This window comes from Mesoplodon bidens (assembly GCF_964165515.1).
Source record: "Mesoplodon bidens genome assembly, chromosome: 6".
Lineage (NCBI taxonomy): Eukaryota > Metazoa > Chordata > Mammalia > Artiodactyla > Ziphiidae > Mesoplodon > Mesoplodon bidens.
The window spans coordinates 71,572,800-71,595,312 of record NC_138162.1 but is presented as its reverse complement, the minus strand read 5'-3'; the positions used below and the strand labels follow the sequence as shown (position 1 = coordinate 71,595,312).

At 35.9% G+C, this 22,513-nt stretch overlaps 1 protein-coding gene across 2 annotated transcripts in view; it reads left to right on the top strand.

Moving 5' to 3' along the window:
* UHRF2 (ubiquitin like with PHD and ring finger domains 2) overlaps nt 1-22,297 on the top strand; it is a 75,583-nt gene extending 53,286 nt beyond the window's left edge. For both annotated transcript variants that reach the window (XM_081238453.1, XM_081238452.1), the window contains 10 exons: nt 3,401-3,524; nt 3,790-3,897; nt 6,792-6,896; nt 9,717-9,823; nt 13,051-13,213; nt 13,908-14,048; nt 15,974-16,070; nt 16,398-16,555; nt 19,908-20,006; nt 21,267-22,297. In XM_081238453.1, coding sequence (XP_081094579.1) covers nt 3,401-3,524; nt 3,790-3,897; nt 6,792-6,896; nt 9,717-9,823; nt 13,051-13,213; nt 13,908-14,048; nt 15,974-16,070; nt 16,398-16,555; nt 19,908-20,006; nt 21,267-21,413 — 1,249 coding nt within the window. In that variant the 3' untranslated portion in view covers nt 21,414-22,297. The remainder of the gene's footprint in view (nt 1-3,400; nt 3,525-3,789; nt 3,898-6,791; nt 6,897-9,716; nt 9,824-13,050; nt 13,214-13,907; nt 14,049-15,973; nt 16,071-16,397; nt 16,556-19,907; nt 20,007-21,266) is intronic.
* The last annotated feature ends 216 nt before the right edge of the window (nt 22,298-22,513 follow it).

The window sequence follows — 22,513 nt, the reverse complement described above, 5'->3', positions numbered from 1 at the left end:
ATGGATTATCATACTTAATCGTATGAGGTTAATAGTAGAACCAGGCACCAAGGTCAAATATACTTGCCAAAATCTATACTTCTACTGAGTAGTGTTAGCTACAGAGAGAAAGGATTAGAAAAGAGACTGGGGGAAAATGTTCCCAGTTAAAGTTATAATACGCTATTTAAGATGTCATATTAGGAAGTTTTTTCTTTTTAGACTACGGTTCATGTTGTTAGCATGGAGGATTAAGTTAGAGGGATGACAGACTGTACTCAGAAATACTAACATCACCATTACGTAGCTGATAACCATTGTGAAGAATAGATTGTTCTCCATTCCTTTGGTCTCTCCCGACCTGTTGGGAAGGTTGTTGTATTACAGCAGAGGCTGTAGGGGTGGGGGAAGAAGAAAAAGGATAGAACTTCTTCCTTTAACCCTCTGCCACTACTTTGCATGGTCACACCCTGCATTTTACCATCACCAGTAATTATATTTCCTCTGAAGTCTCATGTGCTTCTTCCTCTTTGTTTCTGTGGACGATATGTTCCTGCTTCACTAAATGCGAACCTTTCTTCCTGCTCTCACAGTTTCGTATCCTTTTGCATTTTGAGGAACTTCACTCTTGCAGTTAATTCCTCTCCCGAATTGCCATTACTGGGTTATTCTCATTAGTATCCTAGAATCTCTTGTTTTCACAACACATGCGCATACACACTCTTTCCTAGGTCCCATTTCTCCCACCTGTGTATTGTGGGAGAAAGCTGCCCACTTCCTTGCTTCTCAGAGCTGTCTCCACTGATTATTTTTCTATTTGCTCTCCTCCAGTCTGACCTTCCCTCTCACTACTCAACTATATCTGCTTATATTAGGCTTACACATTTTATGTTGCCAAACCCAAGGGTCACTTCTGAGTCTTCTCGTTACCGTCCTGCTTACCTGCTAACTCTGTTTTTGTAGTTGGTATGATATCGTCTAATCTCATTTTCCTCCAGCTTCACTGGCCTTTCCTTGGTCTCTTGTTGGTTTTCTCTCATCTACCACATTTCAGAGTTTCCCAAAGCACTACCCAGGTTTTCTCTCTTCATCCTTGCTCCCTAGATGACCTCATGTAATCATGAGACTTTAAATACCAGGCAAACAGCTTGGAATTTATACTTTCAGATCCAGTCTTCCCTGAGCTTTATATTCCCTATATTCAACTGCCTGCTTCACTAGTATCACAAAACTAGTGAGTCCAAATAGAGATCTTGATTTCCACAAACGTGTCCCCTAAAATCCCACTCCTCACCTAATTTTCAGTAGGTAATACGATCTTCTCATCCACTTATTGAGGGCCAAAAAGCTAAACTTAATTTTGATTCTCTCTTCTCCCCACTCACATCCAATAACACATGAGCAAGTCTTACAGTTCTCCATAATGTTTCTGTACTCTCACCACCCAGTTCACACCACTATCTCTACCCTGAACTGTATAGTAAATGCCTAACTAGTCTTGCTTTCACATTGTCTACCAGCTATCCTTCTTGCCACAGCAGCAGAATGATCTGAGTCCTGAATCAGGTTACTCGCCTGTTTAAAACCCCCTAATGTCTTTTGCGTTAGGATAAAATCTCAACCCTTGCCATCTGTGGCCTGCCCCCTGACTACTTTTATGTTCTTCAGAACTTACCATTCCTTACTATGCCTCAGGACCTTTACATTTAACACCTCTTTGCGTGGATTGTCTTACCTGGCTTCTTGATAGGAATCTCAGCTGGAATTCCACCTCAGAAGCTTTAACTATTGTATCTAAAGACACATAACATTTCTAATCACTATTATCACCCACGTAACCCTGATGTATTTCCTTTATAGCATCTACCACTTTATGAAATTGTTTCATTGTATGTACTAGTTTTCCTTAACTGTTCACAAATATTTTGATCACAAACATTTATCCCTACGCAGCGCCAAAATAGTGCCTGGGTTCTTAACAAACCTGATGAAAAGATGGATCCCAGGGATGACTATAACTAGAACACTGTCTTAGATTACCCTATGGAGTATTTCTACGTTCATATCGAGGTCCTTCACTTTACCTGGAATTCCTTAACCTTAAATCTTCTTTTCCACTTCTCCAAATCATGTTATCTGGATATTTAACCTCTGAACTCATTTTCTCATCAGAGATAATATCTGCTTTCACCATAAGGTCTTTGATAAAATTATAGGGTTAGCACATCAGGTAAAATACAATCTTTCTTACAACAAATTAATTTTTGGAAGCCTTCCTGATTTCCAAATTAGTAGGGATTTTACTTGATAGTATTTATTGCCGTATCATACATTATTTTACCTTGAATTTGTTTCTGTATCTCACTGCCCTACTAATTTTCTCAGGGACCAAGTTGTTTACATGTCTCATAATTAGGCAGTCAAAATTAACTAGTGGATACAGGTGTCATCTTCTTTACTCTATAGGCCACGTGGCATAGATCATTATAAAATGGGAAGTATAGAAAAAGAAATCTAAGACTAATGGGGGAGTGACCAGTTGATCTTTGGATATACTCAAAGTTTCCATTCCTTGGTGACTCAAGAATAGTCCCATCTCATTCTATAGACATACTTATGCTTTGCTTTTTAGAAATGATATAAGGCAGATTATAGTGGTGTACAAGTTACAGTAGAATGACCAACTACAGATAGGCTAAAGGACAAACAAGTATAGAGAATTGAAATTGAGCTAGAGATAAAGCTAATATAAGCAAGCATCCTTGAATCCAGTGTACTTGTTATAATAAACTATACTTTTTTCAGGGGGGGAACATTTTATTTGCAGCAATATTCTCTAATTAGAAAAATCATAAAATATCTACGGAAAGCTTTCTGGAGGTAATATGTGATTTTAGCAAGGTGACAGGCCACCCATTCAGCACGCAAATATCAATTAGACTATACATTTTTGTATAGACTGCGATTAGACTATACATTTTTGAATCTGAGAATTCTAATAACCAATTTAGATGGGGAGATATATCAGTTGCATGGATCATTGTTCAGTCTAGAATCATCTATTCTTAAGACTTTTGCTTTAATGATAAAAACTTCAAATGAATAATTTCTATTCTAAGGATTAGTGATAAGATCAGAGTTTATGGTGCCATTTAAATTGGACAGCCTTGTTTGGCTTTTGCACTGCATTTGAGAATTTGATAATAAAATCTTTTAAGTTCTCTAAAAGAATGACAAGTTTTTTTCAGTGAGCTTAATCATGTAAATATTTTGAAAAGCTTAATACTGAAATGCCAACTGAAACTCTGTAATATACACCAAATATTACATCTTAAAACTTGTTCTAACCTAGAAAGGCCATTATTCTGTTATTGGCTTCAATATAATATTATCAAAATTCCTTTTCTTCTTTTTTTTTAAGGTATTGTCCTTCCTGTAAAACTGATTCTAGTGAAGTTGTAAAGGCTGGTGAAAGACTCAAGATGAGTAAAAAGAAAGCAAAGATGCCATCAGCTAGTACTGAAAGCCGAAGAGACTGGGGCAGGGTAAAGAAGGAAGTCTCTTTTTCTTCCTAGTTATAATGTTTATAACTATGACGCAAGTTACAGTGTTTTAGTTCCAATAGTAGTAATGGTATAAATGATGTTAATCTGAAATGTTAACAAATAACTATATTGATTAATCATATAAATTGTTAAATATTAGTCATATACATTGTTAGGTTTTTATTTTATCTGCATTTTATGGGAATTAAGGGCTTTCTTTAAGATTTAACATAACTGATTTCTCAGTTTGTTCGGTACCTTGTAGGGAATGGCCTGTGTTGGTCGCACTAGAGAATGTACTATTGTTCCTTCTAATCATTATGGACCTATTCCTGGAATTCCTGTTGGATCGACTTGGAGATTTAGAGTTCAGGTATGTTTTAAATTGGCTTAGTTGAAAGGGTAAAATCGGGTATAGTTCAAATTGTAGCAGTGTTAGTGTCGATTGATTCTAAATGGACTAACCTAGGTAGTATCACATGGCATTCAGTTGTTAGAATGAAAGATTTCCTATAGGATGGGTAGACTCTTGCTCATAGCTTAGCAGACAGAGGAGCACACATCATGGAATTAGGCTTCCTCTAGGCCTTTGAATCACTTCGTTTTACTATTCTGTTATAGTTATGGTAGTTAAAGTTATTAAGTGTTCTGAAGAACTTTCCTTGCCAAGAATTTAATATTTGAAATAGATCTTTAAGTCATGCAGTAAGTTCTCATTTAATGTCATTGATCTGCAAGGAAGCTCACTTAGGATGTTTTCTTTGGGGATTATCCTCTTGAATGAATGTTAAGATATTGGTTAGAGGAAATGTCAGATAATCCAAGGATTAAATTACTTCTCTTTTCCTCTTGAAGAAAACTCTTGTATTTTTCTAATTTCTTCTTTAGAAAGGTAATTTTTTCATTATGGAAAATTTAATATGGAAAAAAAATATCTTAGGTAAAGAGCAGTTTCCAATTAGACAGGATTCTGAACTTTAAGAGTCGAATAGCACTGGTGCTTAGACCATTATTAAAAATTTTAAGGGCTTCCCTGGTGGCGCAGTGGTTGAGAGTCCGCCTGCCGAGGCAGGGGACACAGGTTCGTGCCCCAGTTCGGGAAGATCCCACATGCTGCGGAGCAGCTAGGCCCGTGAGCCATGGCCGCTGAGCCTGAGCGTCCGAAGCCTGTGCTCCGCAACGGGAGAGGCCACAACAGTGAGAGGCCCGCGTACCGCAAAAAAAAAAAAAAAAAAAATTAAGGTTAAAATAATGTAATACATATGCATAACATGGAAAGTTAAATACTAGAGTATGATTTATATTTTAAAAACCTACCCTCTTTTTTCACCATTTTCTAAGAGGCAATCAATTTAAAGTTACTTTTTCTGAATTTACCTCTTTATTTATAAATAACATGTTTGTATGGCTTTTGTCTTTATATTTTGGTTTTATTAATCTCTTTCTATGGAAGACAAGAATTTAGTTTAACACACTCTGTCCTCTCATCCTTGCAATGGTTATATCATAATTTTGAATAAATCAATTTTCAAGGCTTATATTATGACTTTGGATCTATACATACAGTAAAAAAAAAAAACTGAGTTCAGGCATACCTCATTGCATTGTGCTTTGCTTCATTGTACTTCACAAATACTGTGTTTTTTACAAATTGTAGCTTTTTGGCAACCCTGCGTCAAGCAAGTCGATAGGCGCCATTTTTCCGACAGCATTATTTTTTAATTAAGGTGTGTACGTTTTTTAGACATTATGCTGTCATACACTTAAGACTACAGCATAGTGTAAATATGACTTTTATATGTACTGGGAAACCAGAAAATTTGTGTGACTTGCTTTATTGCAATATTTATTTTATTGTAGTGGTCTGGAACCAAACCAGAAATATCTCTGAGGTATGCCTGTACAATAATAAATAAGATTTATTTTTTATACTATGTATTATTTATAATATTTATATATGAAATAAAAATTATAATAAAATACACTTAGTGTATTTTTAATTGCCTTGTTCTTTGTTTGCTTCTTTTTTTGTATGCCTGTCATTCATTCCCAGATTGTAAAAGCCTCATTAATAATGGTCTAAGATGACTGAGGTCATTGGCCTAAGCATTTAGGAGGACAGATTTGCAGTTTAGGAAGTAGGGAAGATTCAGCATGATTTATTATCGGGGTTGGTGAGGTTGGGAATCAAATGGTCCTATGCTCTAAAGTACCTAAGTGTTTCCAAGGCCTAAATCCAGGTTCTGTTGCTCTTATCAGCTTCTCATCAACTTCTAATATGCCTCTTTACCTAGCCCACTATACAGGCTTGGATTTACTCTGCTAAGAACAGTTGTGTGATAAACAAATGAATTAGAATACTTCTCTTAGGGAGTTTGAAGTACACAAAGAAGTGACACTTACGTTTAAGTGAGCCAGAATTGAAGATACATGGGGAAAAGTAGTAGGCCATTGAAATAGAAGAATTACATGAATAAACTAAAAATGGGTAGTATATTTATCATTGAGTAGTTGGGCTCAGATGTATAGGCTCCATACTGGAGAAGCCGAAGATAAGGCTGGGAAAGTAGATAGGAGCCCGGTTGAGAGAGGGTAATATGTAATACTTAACTTGGGCTTAATATACTATTAAGACTGTTAAATACATGTTAAGCAGTTGAAAAGTAAAAGCAGATATGTTCTTAAAAGGATCATTCTGTTTGTGATAGGTAGAATGAGTTTGAAGGAACAAAACTGCTGGAGGCAGTGAAAAAGGGTATGTTTTAAGTATTCATACTCAAACTAGGCTTATATCAGTGAAAGTAGAAAAAGATGGTTTTGAGAGATTTAGGCGATCAAATCAGCAATATTTGCGACCAGATGTGTTTGAAGAATACAGAAGAATGAGGCTGAAATGACTCTTGCCTTTTTGACTTGGCTAGGGAACAGTGCCATAATGAAAGATGAGAAATGAGAAAAAAGAGATCTAGAGCACTTACAGTAAATTATTTTTTGCCCAAATTGAGCTGGAATCACCAATAGACGTAGGATAATAATTATTTAATAGTTATTTTGAAACTCACAATTCTAGGCCTGAGCAGTTTTAAGAGTTCAGTACCTGAAGGATATATAGTTGGGGAGAAGTAGTCTGTGAGCAAAACTTAGAATTCTGTGTGATATTCAGTTCTTAGTTGAAGCTTTTAGGATACAATAACATTGTGAAACCATTTTGTAAATGTAACTTAACGAACTGTTCAAAGGTATTTTAAGTCTCTCTTGATGTTATAGGTGAGCGAAGCGGGTGTCCATAGGCCCCATGTTGGTGGAATTCATGGTCGAAGTAATGATGGCGCTTACTCTCTTGTCCTGGCTGGTGGATTTGCTGATGAAGTAGTAAGTCATGATACAAGCTTGTTCTTTAGAACCTGTCTTGATCATTCAGTAAAATACAGAAGCTTTGTCCAGGATAAATCGCATCTCTTCTAGCGTCGTTTTTATGTTGAAGTGGTCAGTTTTTTACCAGTTAAAAAGTAAATCAATTGGCAGTCTTTAATCTTTGTGTGTACTGATTATTGCAGTGAAAATAGTCACATTTTCTTTAGAGCTCATTTTTAATTTTGGGCTCATTTACATTTTTCATAATTGTAGATTGACATGTAGCATTAGAAATAATACAGAGATGTCTTTGCCCTTTATTCAGGTTCAGCCAGTGGTAACATCTTGCAAAACTATAGTTTAATATCACAACCAGGATACTGACATTGATACATTCAGGACACTGAACATTTCCCTTACAACAAGGATCCCACATGATTTTGTCACTTTAAAAATTTTTATAAATGGAATCGTATAGTGTATAACCTTTGGGATTGGCTTTTTTTCACTCAGCATAATCCTCAAATCGTGGCATGTGTCAATAGTTCATTCCTTTTTATTGCTGAGTAGTGTTCCATGGATATAGGTGTACCACAGTACAACCATTCACCCATTGAAGAACATATTGGTTATTTCCAGCAAATAATGCTGCATTAAAAATTGTGTACAGGTTTTTTTGTAAATATGAGTGTTCATTTCTTTGGGATAAATGCCCAGAAGTGTAATTGCTGGGTTGTATGGTAGTTGCATGACTAGTTCTTTAAGAAACTGCCAAAAAAAAAAAAAAAAAGATGGAAAAAAAGAAACTGCTGAAGTACTTTCCAGAGTGACTGTACCACTTCTTGTTCTTATCAGCAGTGTATGAGTGATTCAGTTTCTCTGCATCCTCACCAGCATTCAGTGTTGTTGCTTTCTTTTAGCCATTCTGATAGGTATGTAGATATAGCTCATTGTAGTTTTTTTTTTTTTTTGCGGTAGGCGGGCCTCTCACTGTTGTGGCCTCTCCCCTTGCGGAGCACAGGCTCCGGACGCGCAGGCTCAGCAGCCATGGCTCACGGGCCTAGCCGCTCCGCGGCATGTGGGATCTTCCCAGACCGGGGCACGAACCCGTGTCCCCTGCATCGGCAGGTGGACTCTCAACCACTGCACCACCAGGGAAGCCCAGCTTATTGTAGTTTTAATTGACATTTCCCTAATGGCTAAGAGTGTTGGACATGATTTATTTATTTGCTATGTGTATATCCTCTTGGGTGGTGTAGCTCTTCAGGTCTTTTGCCCATTTTCTAATTGGGTTGTGGGTTTTGTTTGTTTTTACTGTTCATTGGATGTGTAGTTTGCAGGTATTTTCTCCCAGTCTGTTTCATCTGTGTGCTTTCATGGTATAATGATGAATTCAAGTATAGATGAGTTAATGACATAAAATTTAACTATTTTTACATGATTATTTGCTGCTTGAAGAATAATCAGAAATGTTTTTGTTCTTATGTTTCAAACACTGTTGAACTTAGGTTGTCCCTATTATGCTCTCTCCTACCTAGTTCACACTACTTTTTCCTTTATAGCACTACCACAGTTACAACTTTAAAAGTCGACAAGGTTATAAATATGAGCATTGTGAAGTCAATCCAGATACCATTTGGAAGACTGTATCTGATCAATTTAAGAAGTATTCTGGACTGTTTTAGATGTACTTATTTATTAGAATTCCTTCAAATGGAGTATACACTGAAGATGAAATTCCTTAACACCTTATTCTTTAAAATATAGACCTCAATTTTGGGTCAACAAAGTGAATTGAATGAAGGTTTTAGGACATATAGAAACACTTAAAACCATGAGATTTTTAGTTATGACTTTTAATCAAAGGAAAAACTAGATGCAAAATAATTGACCTTTATTACAAGCAAGAATTAAGTAGAGAAAACTTCATTATCTTAAGTTCAGTCTGAACTAGTTAAAATAATCTTGCATTGAAGAAGAACCACTATTGAGATAGTGTTAGTAGAATTAATTTACATACTGATAGTTACTTTTCTCGGTTTAAGTACTGAATGAGGCAAAAACAATAGCAATATAAATTTGTAGCTACTATAAAAATACTTGTGGAGCTAGTTTTTAATATCTTCTTTGGGCGTGTTTTTTTTCACATTTAGTAGATGCTATACAACTTATAGTATCCAATTCTTTTCTAACTTTCTTAATGATAGGTAATTGTTTTATGCCAATATAATTTGCATAGACTGTAAAATGTGGGGAACTTACAATGCTGTTACGATTTTTAAGTTTGAAATTTAGCAGCAAACTTGGATATGGTGATTCACTTTGTTATAAAGCAGAAATGTAACACACCACTGTAAAGCAATTATACTCCAATAAAGATGTTTAAAAAAAAAAAAAAAACAAGCCTTGGATGTGGTATAGATTGCTGTTGGGAAATCAGTTTTGGAGTATTTATTAAAATGGTGCCCTGTAAAGAACCTACAAATTAATATTGATACGTTGATTTTAATAACATTGAATTAAACTAAACAATATTCCCAACCCATAAGACCTTATTTTGTAACATTCTATAAGTTATTTGTATAAGAATACTATGTTTGGAGGTGTTGGAAGCTATAACTTTAAAATGAAATCTTTAGATCAAGTGATACAGCTTGAAGGTATATTACACACAAGATTGCATTTGAATTTTGCCTTATTTTGGTAGATACCTTGAGAGAACATGTCAACTTATAACATCTGAACCAAAAGTTCTGACTCTGAAACAAGAATTGGTGAATTATACCTGGTATAATTAGGTATAATTTAGGTTTTAATGCCAAAAATGTTCTTCTGCAGGACCGAGGTGATGAATTCACATACACTGGGAGTGGTGGTAAAAATCTTGCTGGTAATAAAAGAATTGGTGCACCATCGGCTGATCAAACATTAACAAACATGAACAGGTACTCTATATTGTTAGTTTGTAAAGACTGTTTAGAATTTGGGCTTTGTGTAAAAGTTGGATTATAGGACTATAATTTATAACTTACACTGTAGAGGAGAATCTTAAATTGTGAGTTAATATAGCTAAAATACAAATCCTATTACCTGATTAGTATATAATTACTTATAAGCTTCCTAACTTATTTCTTAGTATCATTTTTTTAAATGAAATAATTCCCAGTCTTAATACGTGTGCTTTGCATTTGGAAACATATTGAAACCTTTAAAGGAAAGGAACCTATATAATTTAATGAAATTGAGGACAAGGTGGCTTATCTACTACCACATAGGTCAAAGTTATGTTCTACTAAACACAAATTTATCTTTTAAAGTGACAAACTTCTTTTTAGAGGAGACTAATGTGAAATAGGGTTATGTTTGGGAGCCACATTTATGTGCATAAGTGAAACATCAGATAACTTAATCAGAACTACACAAGATGCTTTTAGGATTTATGATAAAATGTCTTTTAACTGTTAAAAAAGAGAATGTTTAGGTACAAAAGAGCCACCTTGTGCTGACTTTATTCTATAGAAATATTCATGATATTCCAGCTTCCATGGGAATAGAAAATTTAATAACTTCAAAATGTTTTATTTCGTAAGTGCATGCTAATACCAATAATTAAGTAACCCAAACCATCAGATATCAATGACCACATTATAACTTGTCATACTGATAATTTTGTGATCATGAAGTTGAAATTTTTTGTATCCTATTATTAAGGGTATTTTGTGGAATACTGAGTAAAAGTGAGTATTTTTCGCTTTCCTGAGTCTAAATCACTCAGTTTTAAGTAGTGTGTCCTTAATTTCTGATTACCATGTGAAGTAAAGAATATACTTTATGATTTCAAGACTTTGTTGCATACCAAGTTACATAGAATCTGTTTTTATGTCTTCCTTCTATATTATTTCTGACAGTAGGATTATTTTATTGAACCAGCAGAGGAGACAGGTCAGATTTGCTGGTGAAAACATTGCTGAGGTAGGAGTCCAACCCCTACACAGTCTTTTTCTAACAAGAAAGCAACTCTTTAGGAAGAATGATCTTAAAAGGAATTAGAAATATTTCGATGTGTATTGTCAATGAAAATGTATCTTGAATTTGCAGAGGGGCTTTTTCATGTTGTCAAATCTGAAAATTATATTTTCCCTTTAATAATAACATTATTTGGCTTGAATGAAACTTCCTTTGTAACTACCTGCACTTGTAATGTACATGATAGATTCTTGTCAAGCTTTTGAAGAATCTATAAATATACCGTTTATCATGTCACAATCTCAGAAAATAATTGACAAGTAGTAAAAATGTTTATATTAATAAGGAAGGTAGTGAAAATGAAATAGAAACTCAAAACAATTTAGGATTGACTTATCACAGAGACTCTAACATTCCCTCAGGTAATTTATACATTAAGCTGTGAGTACACCTTGTGATTGTAAAGGCCTCTTAGGCAAAGGTACCTATATGTTTTATAAACACGAAAGCTGAGGTGAAAGCTCTGACCCATAGTATACTCTTTCCTGACGTGTATATGGTCTAATTCCTTTTTTGTTTCTCTACTAAGAGGTAGTTTGATACCTGCTTTTTGCTTTTGAGAAGTTTGTTCCTGTTTCTTCTCAGCTCTTCCACTTTATGAAACTGAAGAGGGCAGCAGGTAACCTGGCCATCCTTTATCAGGGCGTTTAGAGGCAATCGATTGAGCTGTGGATAGAATAATGGAAAAGCCTTGTTGTTTTGCCTAGTTTCATCCTCTTGGACTCTTTACACAAACTTGAACAGACTGCATACTTATGTGAAGCTAGAAGTGAGTTAATAATTCCAGTTAATGGTGCAGTCATTATGATGGAAGGTACCTGTGAGCACCAAAGCATTCCGCTCATTAATGTGAAGATAGTACATATCTCTTTCTTAGCTCTTTAAGAGGATGAAGTATATGTATCTCAATAGGTATTCCATAAATAATACCAGCCCTAGAATTGATGGCTACATTTTCTTCTACCTCAGAGTTTTAATTCATCTCCTATTTGAGATAAAAAAGATAACTTGGTGACCTTTAACTCTGACCACGTCTATTAAAAAATTTTTTTAACAAAACACTTAAGTTCATTTACTTGATCTATGATAGAAAGATTATGGTAGATTAGTCATTTAGTCTTAAGGTCTTTGTTTGGGGGGTTTTTTGTTTGTTTGTTTTTGAGCTTGCATAAAAAGAACTATACCCTGAAAAAGCATGTTGTATCATATCTGATTTTACCAGATTTGAGGGGAGGGTATCTTTTTTTTAACCTTAAATGTTCTTAGTGGATTCTTTTCACTTAGGATATAGGTGTCTTAGAGGAAAAATACTAACTTTAAATACATTCTAGTTTGTCTTTTGGGGAGCAGGACTAAGTTTCCCCAAGGAAGGTCTTCTAACGTCTATTAACCTTACTGATTAATTACTACTAGGTGAGTACACATACTAAGGAAGCTTCAGCTAAATCCAGTGCTGCTTCCAGCTCAGTGTTCCTCCTTGTTCATGTGTCATCAGTAAAATGTAGTGATCTTGAGCAGCCAAAAATCTTTATTGTCATGATTTAGCACAGGTGTTTGAATGCTTCAGTTTTATTTAAACTTACCTTTTTACTGGAAGTCTTTAAAGGATATTCTCATATTAAACTTGTTCTTATTATCTTCTAAACTTTAAGGAATCTCTATTGTCTGGAATGTGGAAAGTAGACCTAGAAAGGTCATTCATACCTTGCTGACAAATTTATTTTTCTGGATTTCTTTCTACATTTCTCCAGCAATTTACCTCATTCCCTTATCAAAAATAACTATTACAACAATCACTTGCTTTAGTTTTCCAACTTTCTCCCTTCCCTCAACAAACGTTATTTAAAGAAAATTCCATGTATTTCTAGTTGTTTTCTATTATACGTGGCACAGATGTTATTACTTTCAGAAGAACCCTACAGGCTATCTGAGAACCAATCCCCTGGCTTGGGGGTGACATCAGAAAACTGATTTGTCTTCTCTGCTGGTGGGGGAAAGCATAATCCTATTATCTGGAATAATATGGAAAGAATCATAGAATCTTAACCATCAGGTAAGGCATAATTCACCTTTTAATTGAGCTAATGATGCGATTATATACTTGAAGAAAGATTACTTGGTATAAAGACTTTGTTTTATTTTTTAGGGCATTGGCCCTAAACTGTGATGCTCCATTGGATGATAAAATTGGAGCAGAGTCTCGGAATTGGAGAGCTGGTAAGCCAGTCAGAGTGATACGCAGTTTTAAAGGGAGGAAGATCAGCAAATATGCTCCTGAAGAAGGCAACAGATATGATGGCATTTATAAGGTGCTCTATCTGGCATGACATCTTGTTAGTCATTCTTCCTGGGCTTTCAAGACAGGGTTGCCACAGGGAACTGCTCTACTGTGGGTGGGCTAAAGGAAACAATAGACCATCTTAGTTGGTCTTTCTACTTTTTCTGGAAATACAACATGTACAAAATGATCTCTTAATTTTGACACTTGTCTTTTAAGGCTTATCTGAAGTCCCTAAAGGCAGAGTTATATTTTGGGTTAAGTTTTTTTTACAAGTATATATTCTCTTATGATAAAACTGTTCAAATAACTTGGCCATTGTAGATATTGATTCTTATATCTTCCAGAATGATTCTAGTTTTAATAGATTTTTCGAAGCGGAGCACATCATAATTTTGAAAATAGGTTGCATTCTTTGTTTTAAAAATGAAGACATCTACTGCCACCATTTTTATATACTATTATGCAAAATTCTATTAATTAATGAGCATAATCTTGCTGCTACTTCAAATTTATAGCAATCTGTACTTAACGGGAATTATCATAATTAAGAAATAAGGTCAAAACAATATTTAAGTGCATATTTTTTTACTTACTATTACAGCAGAGCAAGTATCTTTCAAAGTTGCATTTAGTTCTGCCAAGTTTACTTAAAACACTAATATGACATTATGAATAAGTCTAAACTTTACATTTCAAACTAGTACTGAAATATTACAATTTAGGTGGTGAAATACTGGCCAGAGATTTCATCAAGCCATGGATTCTTGGTTTGGCGCTATCTTTTAAGGAGAGATGATGTTGAACCTGCTCCTTGGACCTCAGAAGGAATAGAACGGTCAAGGAGACTATGTCTACGTTTACAGGTTAGATTACATTTGTCTAGGCTACTTGTATTTTCATAAAAACGTACGCCTCTGTACTATCTATGTGCCTTAACACTGGATATAACCCACAGCAGTTGGTCAGTGGACTGTAAGGGGTGAGTAATGAGATCATGCAAGTATACAGAAAGAAAAGAAGTAAAAAAGTAGCATCCTAGGTGTCAAACTGCCCTAAGACCAAGAATTGTGCTTGGGGAAAGCTGGGCTTGACAATGAAATGTAAAATGCAGTTGACCCTTGAACACCATGGGTTTGAACTACATGCGTCCAGTTATACATGGATTTTTTTCAATAGCAAATATTTCAATACATATCTGTGGTTGGTTGAATCTGCAGATGTGGAGGGCCAACTATAAGTTACACAGGGATTTTCAACTTGAGAGGATTGGCCCCGCCCTAACCCCCTGTGTTGTTCAAGGGTCAGCTGTATTTCCAGTTCAATCTGGACTTGAAGTATGAGGGAAAGGGATACCTAAAATTTAGATATAAGAGGCCTTGAGAAGGGAAGTTTATCCTAGAGGGCACAGGGGGTGTGTCTCTGGTAGGGGAAGGGGGGAGGTGGCTTATAAGAGTGGTCTGCTTTCTACCCTTCTCACTTTTCCTCACCCCTTTTCTCTCTTCCCCCTCAAAGCTGCTTCCTTGTCCTGTCACCACCTTTAGTGCTTTGCCTTTTTTTTTTTTCCCTTTGCCCATGCTCAGCTGTTAACCCATATAAGACTTTGTTGGTTTTTTGTGCATAATGGATGGTATGGCTACATTTCCCCTCCACTACCTATACACCCTAGACTTTGTCCCTGACACTGACTTCAGAGCATGGTTTGAGTTCATCCTCCATCATTCCCCATCGCTGTGCTTCTCGTAAAGACTACCAGCTTTGTCATTTCCCCTGGCTCTGCCCACACTGCATGTGTAGGGGCTGAACTATGGGCAAGTGTCTGACCACCCAGGCAGGTGAGTGTGTCTCTTCTAGTGCAAGTCTGTTTCTGTTTTTGTTTTCTTTTTAAACTCATAGAATTGTTTAAATGAGACCCATCAGCTGCTAAAATAACTGCCAAAATAATTCCTTTTTTAAGTAAATATTTTTAAAACCTATTGTTGAATCCATTTTCAAAGGATTTTTTTTTCAGGTCTACTGTTCAGCAGAGCAGTGTTCTAGATAGGTTAAATTTGAAAGAGTTGAGCAGAACGAAGCATATAAGCCACTCAGCTATGATGAGTTAATATCATCGATGAGGCCTGTATAACATATTGAGCTTTTAAATATGAGTGTTATCACAAAGCATGTCCAAAAGAAAGCATAGCCAATAACACACAAGGGTAATAAGGTAGAATTTATTCCTTAAAGTCTAACCTTTTAGTTGATAAAGAATTCCGTAATTTAGTGGCTTTAGGTCTTCTAAAAGCTCTCCCGCCCCACCCCACCCCTGCCTCTTAATTTGGGGAGATAGAAATTTGGCCCTTCATGGGGTTTTTTGTTTTTAAGATTGGCTCCATAACTTAGTGTAACCCCAACTATATGAGTATCTCTATTGTGCTCTTTGGTTGATCTTCACTTACCTTCATATCTAATTCTACTTTCCTTTCTTCCTCAAACTTTTTAAGCCCCCTAGTCACAACTCCTAAAAAGTTCTTTCTTCTTTTTGATCTGAAACTAAGATCATCACATTATAAAATGGAATATCTTTAACAGTCAAAGCTACATGGTTTTACACTGAATTGGGGATTTTTAATAGTCTTATGTCCTTTGAATTCTGTTTCTTTAAACGTCTGTGTCCTTTATATAAATCTTTTCAATTTAGGGAAAGTATAGATTCCTCCCCATTCCCCTTTTTAAATTTCTGACAAGGATCTAGAGCCCCTCTTCTCTGTGAAGCTTAAATCTACATTGTACTTTTTTCCCTCGTCAGTATCCAGTAGGTTACCCTTCAGATAAAGAAGGGAAGAAGACTACTAAAGGACAGTCAAAGAAGGCCAGTGGAGCCTCAAAAAGGCCATCTACAGATGGTAGGTAATGATTGCAGGACATAAATCTGAATAGCATAGTTTCTAATAAAGAGAAACATTAAGAGAGTAAATTGAAAACTCATAAGAAATTTTAAAAAATGAAAGGTTTTTTTTTTGGTGGGGGTGGGGTGGGGTGGGGTGAGATTTTTGTGTATCTTAATAGTGTCAGAGCCTAAACAAAGTATCCTAAACTATATGGGAAAGTTAAATGCTGCTCTACTCTGGTTATCTTCATGCTAAACATAATTGGTGCCAGTTTACTCTTTCGTTTCATAGTTCTGCTTAGAACCACTTGTAGTGTGCTGATGTATTTTTAAATAAATCTAGATGATTGTCCAAGTGCCTCCAAAGTACCGAAAGCATCAGATTCAGCAGAAGCAGTTGAGGCTTTCCAACTAACCCCTCAACAACAACATCTAATCAGAGAAGATCATCAAAACCAGAAGCTATGGGATGAAGTTCTTGCATCTCTTGGGGAAGGACCAGTATGTAAATATTTTTTAACAAGTTTCTAATATTAACAAATGATGAAAAATATTTTCCCTATGAATTATCATTTTCACAAGTCAGTTAAAACTTGATCCTTTTATCCAATCTTCTCACCCAGTACGGCCACCTTTCAGAAATGAGGCAGCACTTGATGCTTTTAAATGGATTTTAGTCCTCTTAGATATTGGTTTTTTGACCTTTCTGTGCTTGAACTTCATAATTTATGGTGAGGTGCTGTTCATAGGAAGAATTTTCAGTTGTGGAACACATTCAGTTTAATCTAAAACTCATCAGGAAAGGTTTGTTATAGCTCAAAGTTACCTGATAGAACAAGTCTTAAGCAATTCAGCATAATTTTCAATGCCCACATGTTCAACCTAGGAGTAAAATAAACCAGCATTTATTTAAGTATTTCTTATGTTTTGGATTTTTTTTTCCATTTTTTTTTTTTTTGGTAATGATAAAATTTTAAAGTGAAAAGGAATTTTAAGGTTAACTGACGTCTGGGTTTTGTGTTAAGCTGTGTTTTGCAATGAAGCTTTCTTATCAAATCCCAAAAGGTAGGGGTTTCAAATGTAAATTGTCTGTTCATTCTTTGCTCACTGCTCTTATTGTCTCTAATTTTGCTTATAAATTTGATTCTTCCGTTTTCTTAGATATTAGCCCCTTGTCATGTGTAATATCGGTTCCTCTTCTGCTTTCTTTCCTTCAAAAAGAAAAGCTGCTGTTTTGTGGGTGAGGTCTAGTATCCTCTCTTGAAATTTCACTTTGCCATTTTTTAGTAATTTCTCCCTTCCAATGTTTTCTTCATTTTTCTGAGTACATTGGCCAGAACTTCTTGTGTCTGAAATGGTGTTAATGCATATCTATATGCCCCTTTTATGTGGATTTAGAGGGAACTCTCATAGTTTTTGTGTTGCTTTTTGTTTGACAAATAGTCATCATTATGGAAACATCTTCCTGATACAGTTTGTAGACTTAGAAAGAATGAGGTTTATCAGATACCCTTTGGATTGATACTGGAGGGGTTTTTTTTCTTTGTTTCGTCTATAAATGTGATATTTTGGGTTGTCCTTGGGTAGAATGAGACTCACATGTTTAGAGGACAGAGAAAAGTGAGTTAGCTCTGTGAGAAGTGTTACTTGCTTTTTAGCCAAGAGAACCAGGCATATGGAGAGTCTGACTCTGGTACATCAGATTCTTTTTCACTGAGAGCAAGTAAGAAACAGCAAGCAGTTGTTGGTCATGGTCTGATTATTTTCTGGTTGGAGAGGATACAGCTGGTTAGCGATAACTCAGGTGAGTTCCAGCTGTGAGTGGGCAGAAGACAAAGTAGCAGATACAGGTGAAGGATAATGCCACCTGAGTGCACATGGAAGTTCTCTTTTGTGCGTCTGTTGTCTGGGTTGGACATGTGTATTAGGCTTCAATCTGCGGCTTTTCATATATCCTGTTTATCAATTTTAACAAATTATTGAAGTGGTCAAATCCTGCAAGACTTGGTAGGTATGTGCAAATCAAGTATACTTTTCAACCTCTTCCTTCAATGTAACTTTTATGTGAAAGTCACCAACCGACAGTTCTCAAACAAACAAAAACAATAAAAATCCTACCCCTGTTGGCAGGATCTTACACACCTATACCTAGGTCAGGTGACTGTGACCTTGCTGCTAGTGGTTACTCTGAACATTTATGTACTATTGCCCTGCGTAGGTTTCATGCCCATTCTTTTCAGATAAACCAGGAACACATTTAGTAAGCCAGAAAAATCAGGTTTTGGCCAGCAGTGACTTTTAAATAAATGCATATATTACATATGTATGCTTATATCCAGACACCTTCCCAAGGCCCTATATGATCTGGCATCCATCCCTACCTACCTCTGAATTCTTCTCTTGCTGCTCTCTCAGGCCCAAACTGCTTTAGCCACAGTGACATCTGTGCTATTCAAACACACTCAACCTGTTCCTGTTCCTAGGCCTTTATACTATCTCTCTGACTAGAATTCTCCTCTCTGTATCTTCATGTGGCTCATTCCTTCATATCTTGTAAGTCTCTGCAAAATACTACACTCCTCAGAGAGGCCTTCCCTGGCTATCCTTTCTAAAATAGACCCTCCTCACTCTGTTGCTTTAATTTGCCTTGTTTCCTCAGATACTACTATCTGAAGTTGAGTTTTTAAAAATCTGCTCTCCTAAAGGACTATAAAGTTCCATGAGAGCAGAGACTTGGCCTTTTTATTACTGCTATGTAGATGAGTGCCTGGCACATTGTAGGAACTCAAAATGTTGATACTAAATATGCTCATATTACAGGCACTGTGGAGGTACTAGGGAAATATCAGTCATTAACAAAGTAGTTTGTCAGAGAGAAGGTACCTGGTATTAAAGTTAAGTTTTTTCCGCATCTCCCCCTAACTGGTATATTCTTCTAGTGTGTTGAATAACACTTCATTGATAATTCACTTGAGCTTTATAATCCATGCTTAAAAATAAGTTATTATCAAGACATAACTATGAAATGGAATCTTTGGTTTTTTTTTTTTACTTGAAATTCCTGTAGATTCTACTTTTTTTTATTAACATAAAGAACAAACATAAAATATACTCCCCTACTACCAAAAAATAACTGAGTGGAGGATTATCCTGGTGACTATTCAAAAAACTACTTTTCCTTCTAGGTTAAACAAACAGCTTGGATAAGATGGAACCCAGTAATGGCTTTTGAAGATTATAGACTACCCATCTGATCATGTTTGCTTTATAAAGCTCGACCTTCTGTAATTTAGTCCCAATTTGAGTAAACAGTAGCACCAGGAAAATATGGGATTGGGGATTGGGGCAAAATATCACAGAAAATTATTCTAGGTAAATAAATACGTTGATTCTTTGGGGTCTTAAATACTAGAGTATTATTGCCCAGTGCTTTATATAAGTATTAAAGTTTTGTAAGAGAAAAAGATTGAATATATATAGATATATTAGAATACCATGGAGCTTTTTGAAAATAGATCTGTATGTAATGACCTGAGACAGGCTGTTCATGATTTTTTTAAGTGAAAAATAGTAATCTCTGGAATATGAAGTTTACTTTTTAAAGCCATATGTCCTGACTTTGCAACCTTTGCAACTCAATCCTAAGATTTAAAAACTAATGTGTTTATCTTATGGATGGGATTTCTGCAGTTTCCTATTACACATTTGCTTGTAGTTACAATCACTACTTGATTTTTTTCTTAATAGAAAACATACTAAATGGGATTGACACTTTTTTGCCCAATTATTTGGAATTCTTTTAATATATTATGAAATGCTAACCTTTTTTTCTTCTCCTTGGGTACCATTCTAGAATTTTCTGAAAAAATTGGAACAATCTTTTATGTGTGTCTGCTGCCAGGAGCTAGTTTACCAGCCTGTGACAACAGATTGCCTCCACAATGTCTGTAAAGTAAGTAGAACTCCTTTCTCATTTTCCCTTGTTAGGCCAGAAGGCACACTAACCTCCAAACCTCTTTTCAGCACGTGAACAAGCATTTTTTTCATGAAGCAGAATAGATAAGGAACCTTGCTGGTTAGGAAGCACTTAATTACATCTTGGTGGTGAATCCATGTTTTAATTCTATAGTAATTCAAATCTGTATAGTCTCAACATTCTATCATGTTTGAAATTATTGAGGAGGGGTTGAAATAGAGAAGAAAGTAATGTGTTGTTGCTATTTTCTGTTACAGCTTATGTATGTTTCATATATTATAGTGCAAACTGAAATAATTTCGTGTACTTGAGGGAACCTAGAACAGATTCAGTCTGGCAGCATGCCCAGAGGAGTTGAATATTGTCTTATCAGTGTGGTGTAAAAGGCATTGGAATTTCAGTCAAACCAAGGTTGGAATCTTGTTCTACTGACTGGTGGTTATGTGCCCTGACCTAACTTCTGAACTTAGTTTCTTTTGTAAAATGGAAACCGACCTTCCACATAAGTGTTTGTATGTGACCTTGAGTCAGTTAAGTAGAGCTAAATATATTTTTGGAAAGCACATTATACATTGACTTCATAAAATAGATACATAATTTAGTTTTTTTTTTTTTTTTTTTTTTTTTCTTTTTGCGGTATGCGGGCCTCTCACTCCTGTGGCCTCTCCCGTTGCGGAGCACAGGCTCCGGACGCGCAGGCCCAGCGGCCATGGCTCACGGGCCCAGCCGCTCCGCGGCATATGGGATCCTCCCAGACCGGGGCACGAACCCGTATCCCCTGCATCGGCAGGCGGACTCTCAACCACTGCGCCACCAGGGAGGCCCAACATAATTTAGTTTTAAGCAGGGGATTCCTGAGTTGTTTTTCTTTTGTGCTCTATCAGGAAAGATCAGGATTAAAATCCAACCTAGAAGGTGAGGCTAGTGGAAACATGCAGAATTCTAACATTCATTTTTACTGGATGAGGAAATTAATGTATACAAAAGTGGTCATTTACCTGCAGTCTCACAGTATGTGTTAGAGGTGGAACTAAAGCCACATCTGTAGGTTAATTTTCATAGTGCAGATTCAGGCCTTGACAGTTGTTCATGTTTTATGTTTCTCTTGTTGCCAAACAGTAAGTTTCTAGTTCTGTTTAAAAGCCTAAGTTGTTGAGTACTTTCTATATGCTTTACCCTCAGATGAAATTAGGTGTTTTTTTATTTTGTTTCATTTTGGTTTTGGTTTTGCCTTAGGATTGCTTACAGCGCTCCTTTAAGGCTCAAGTGTTCTCCTGCCCTGCTTGCCGGCACGATCTTGGCCAGAATTACATCATGATTCCCAATGAGGTTCTGCAGACTCTACTTGACCTTTTCTTCCCTGGCTACAGCAAAGGACGATGATTTGTCTACTTCTACTGTGTTGCTCCCCGTGGCTTTTTGGACAATAAAGAATCTAAAATGGTTGGGGTGGGGTGGGGGTGGAAGCAATGGTGGACCATATCTCTCACGTTCTGAAGCAGCTACTCCTCTTTCCTACGTAGCCATCATCTTGTGTGTGTAGTAAGAGGCCCATTTCTCAACTGTCTTTTAAATATCAAAAGGTAGTTCTTGTCAGTTTAACAACTAGTTTTAATGAGTAAAAAGTCAAAGCCTCAGCTCTAGTTGATATCCAAGTTATGATTTATTTTGCAACTACCTCAGGACAGAAAAGATTTATGGGGATTTTTTAAATCATTGAATAATTAGTTAAATGAAATTTTAGCTACACACTGCCTCCCAAATATTAGTTGTGCCTGGTTCATGTAATTTGATTTTCAGAAAAGAAAGTGACACTTGAGATTGTTGGAATGAACGCAGCTTCTGTAGTGTGCATAATACATTTTTAATGTCTTCTTCCATTACAGTGTGTGTTTTGCAGGACAGGTTCATTTTTTTAGCCAATTTTGTGAGCTCCATTGTGCTTTTTTCTGGTGTTTTATGCAAGCTGACTACTAATGAAAACAATATGAATGCATTGTTGCTGCATTAGTGTAATGTGGTGTGGTTTTGCACTTAAAAGAGGTATTCAGATGATCTAGTTGTAAATGTTCATGTGAAAAGCCTCTTCTGTACTAGTCAAACTGCTTTTAGTGAGTCTCACCAGTGGTTTTACATCTGCAGAGCATTGAGGACTGGGCTGACTTTTTGAGAGGATTGAAATTGCTTCATATTGTGATCCTAAATTTTATATTCACTATATTCCCGAAAAAATATACCTTAATAAATATTTTATGACCAGAAAAATAGTTCATCTTGTTTCACTTTTTTTACATTTGTCTGGCTTATATTTGTAGGTGTTTTTAAGAATCAGTCATTTCCAGAGTATTTCATTGTGTGTTTTTACTGAAACATTTTGCACAATTTTTTACTCTTAATTTTTGGTATTGAGAACTAGTATGAAATCTTAAGCACTAAGGGACAGATTTCACCCTGGGTTTGATCTTTTGGGTTTTTTTTAACTG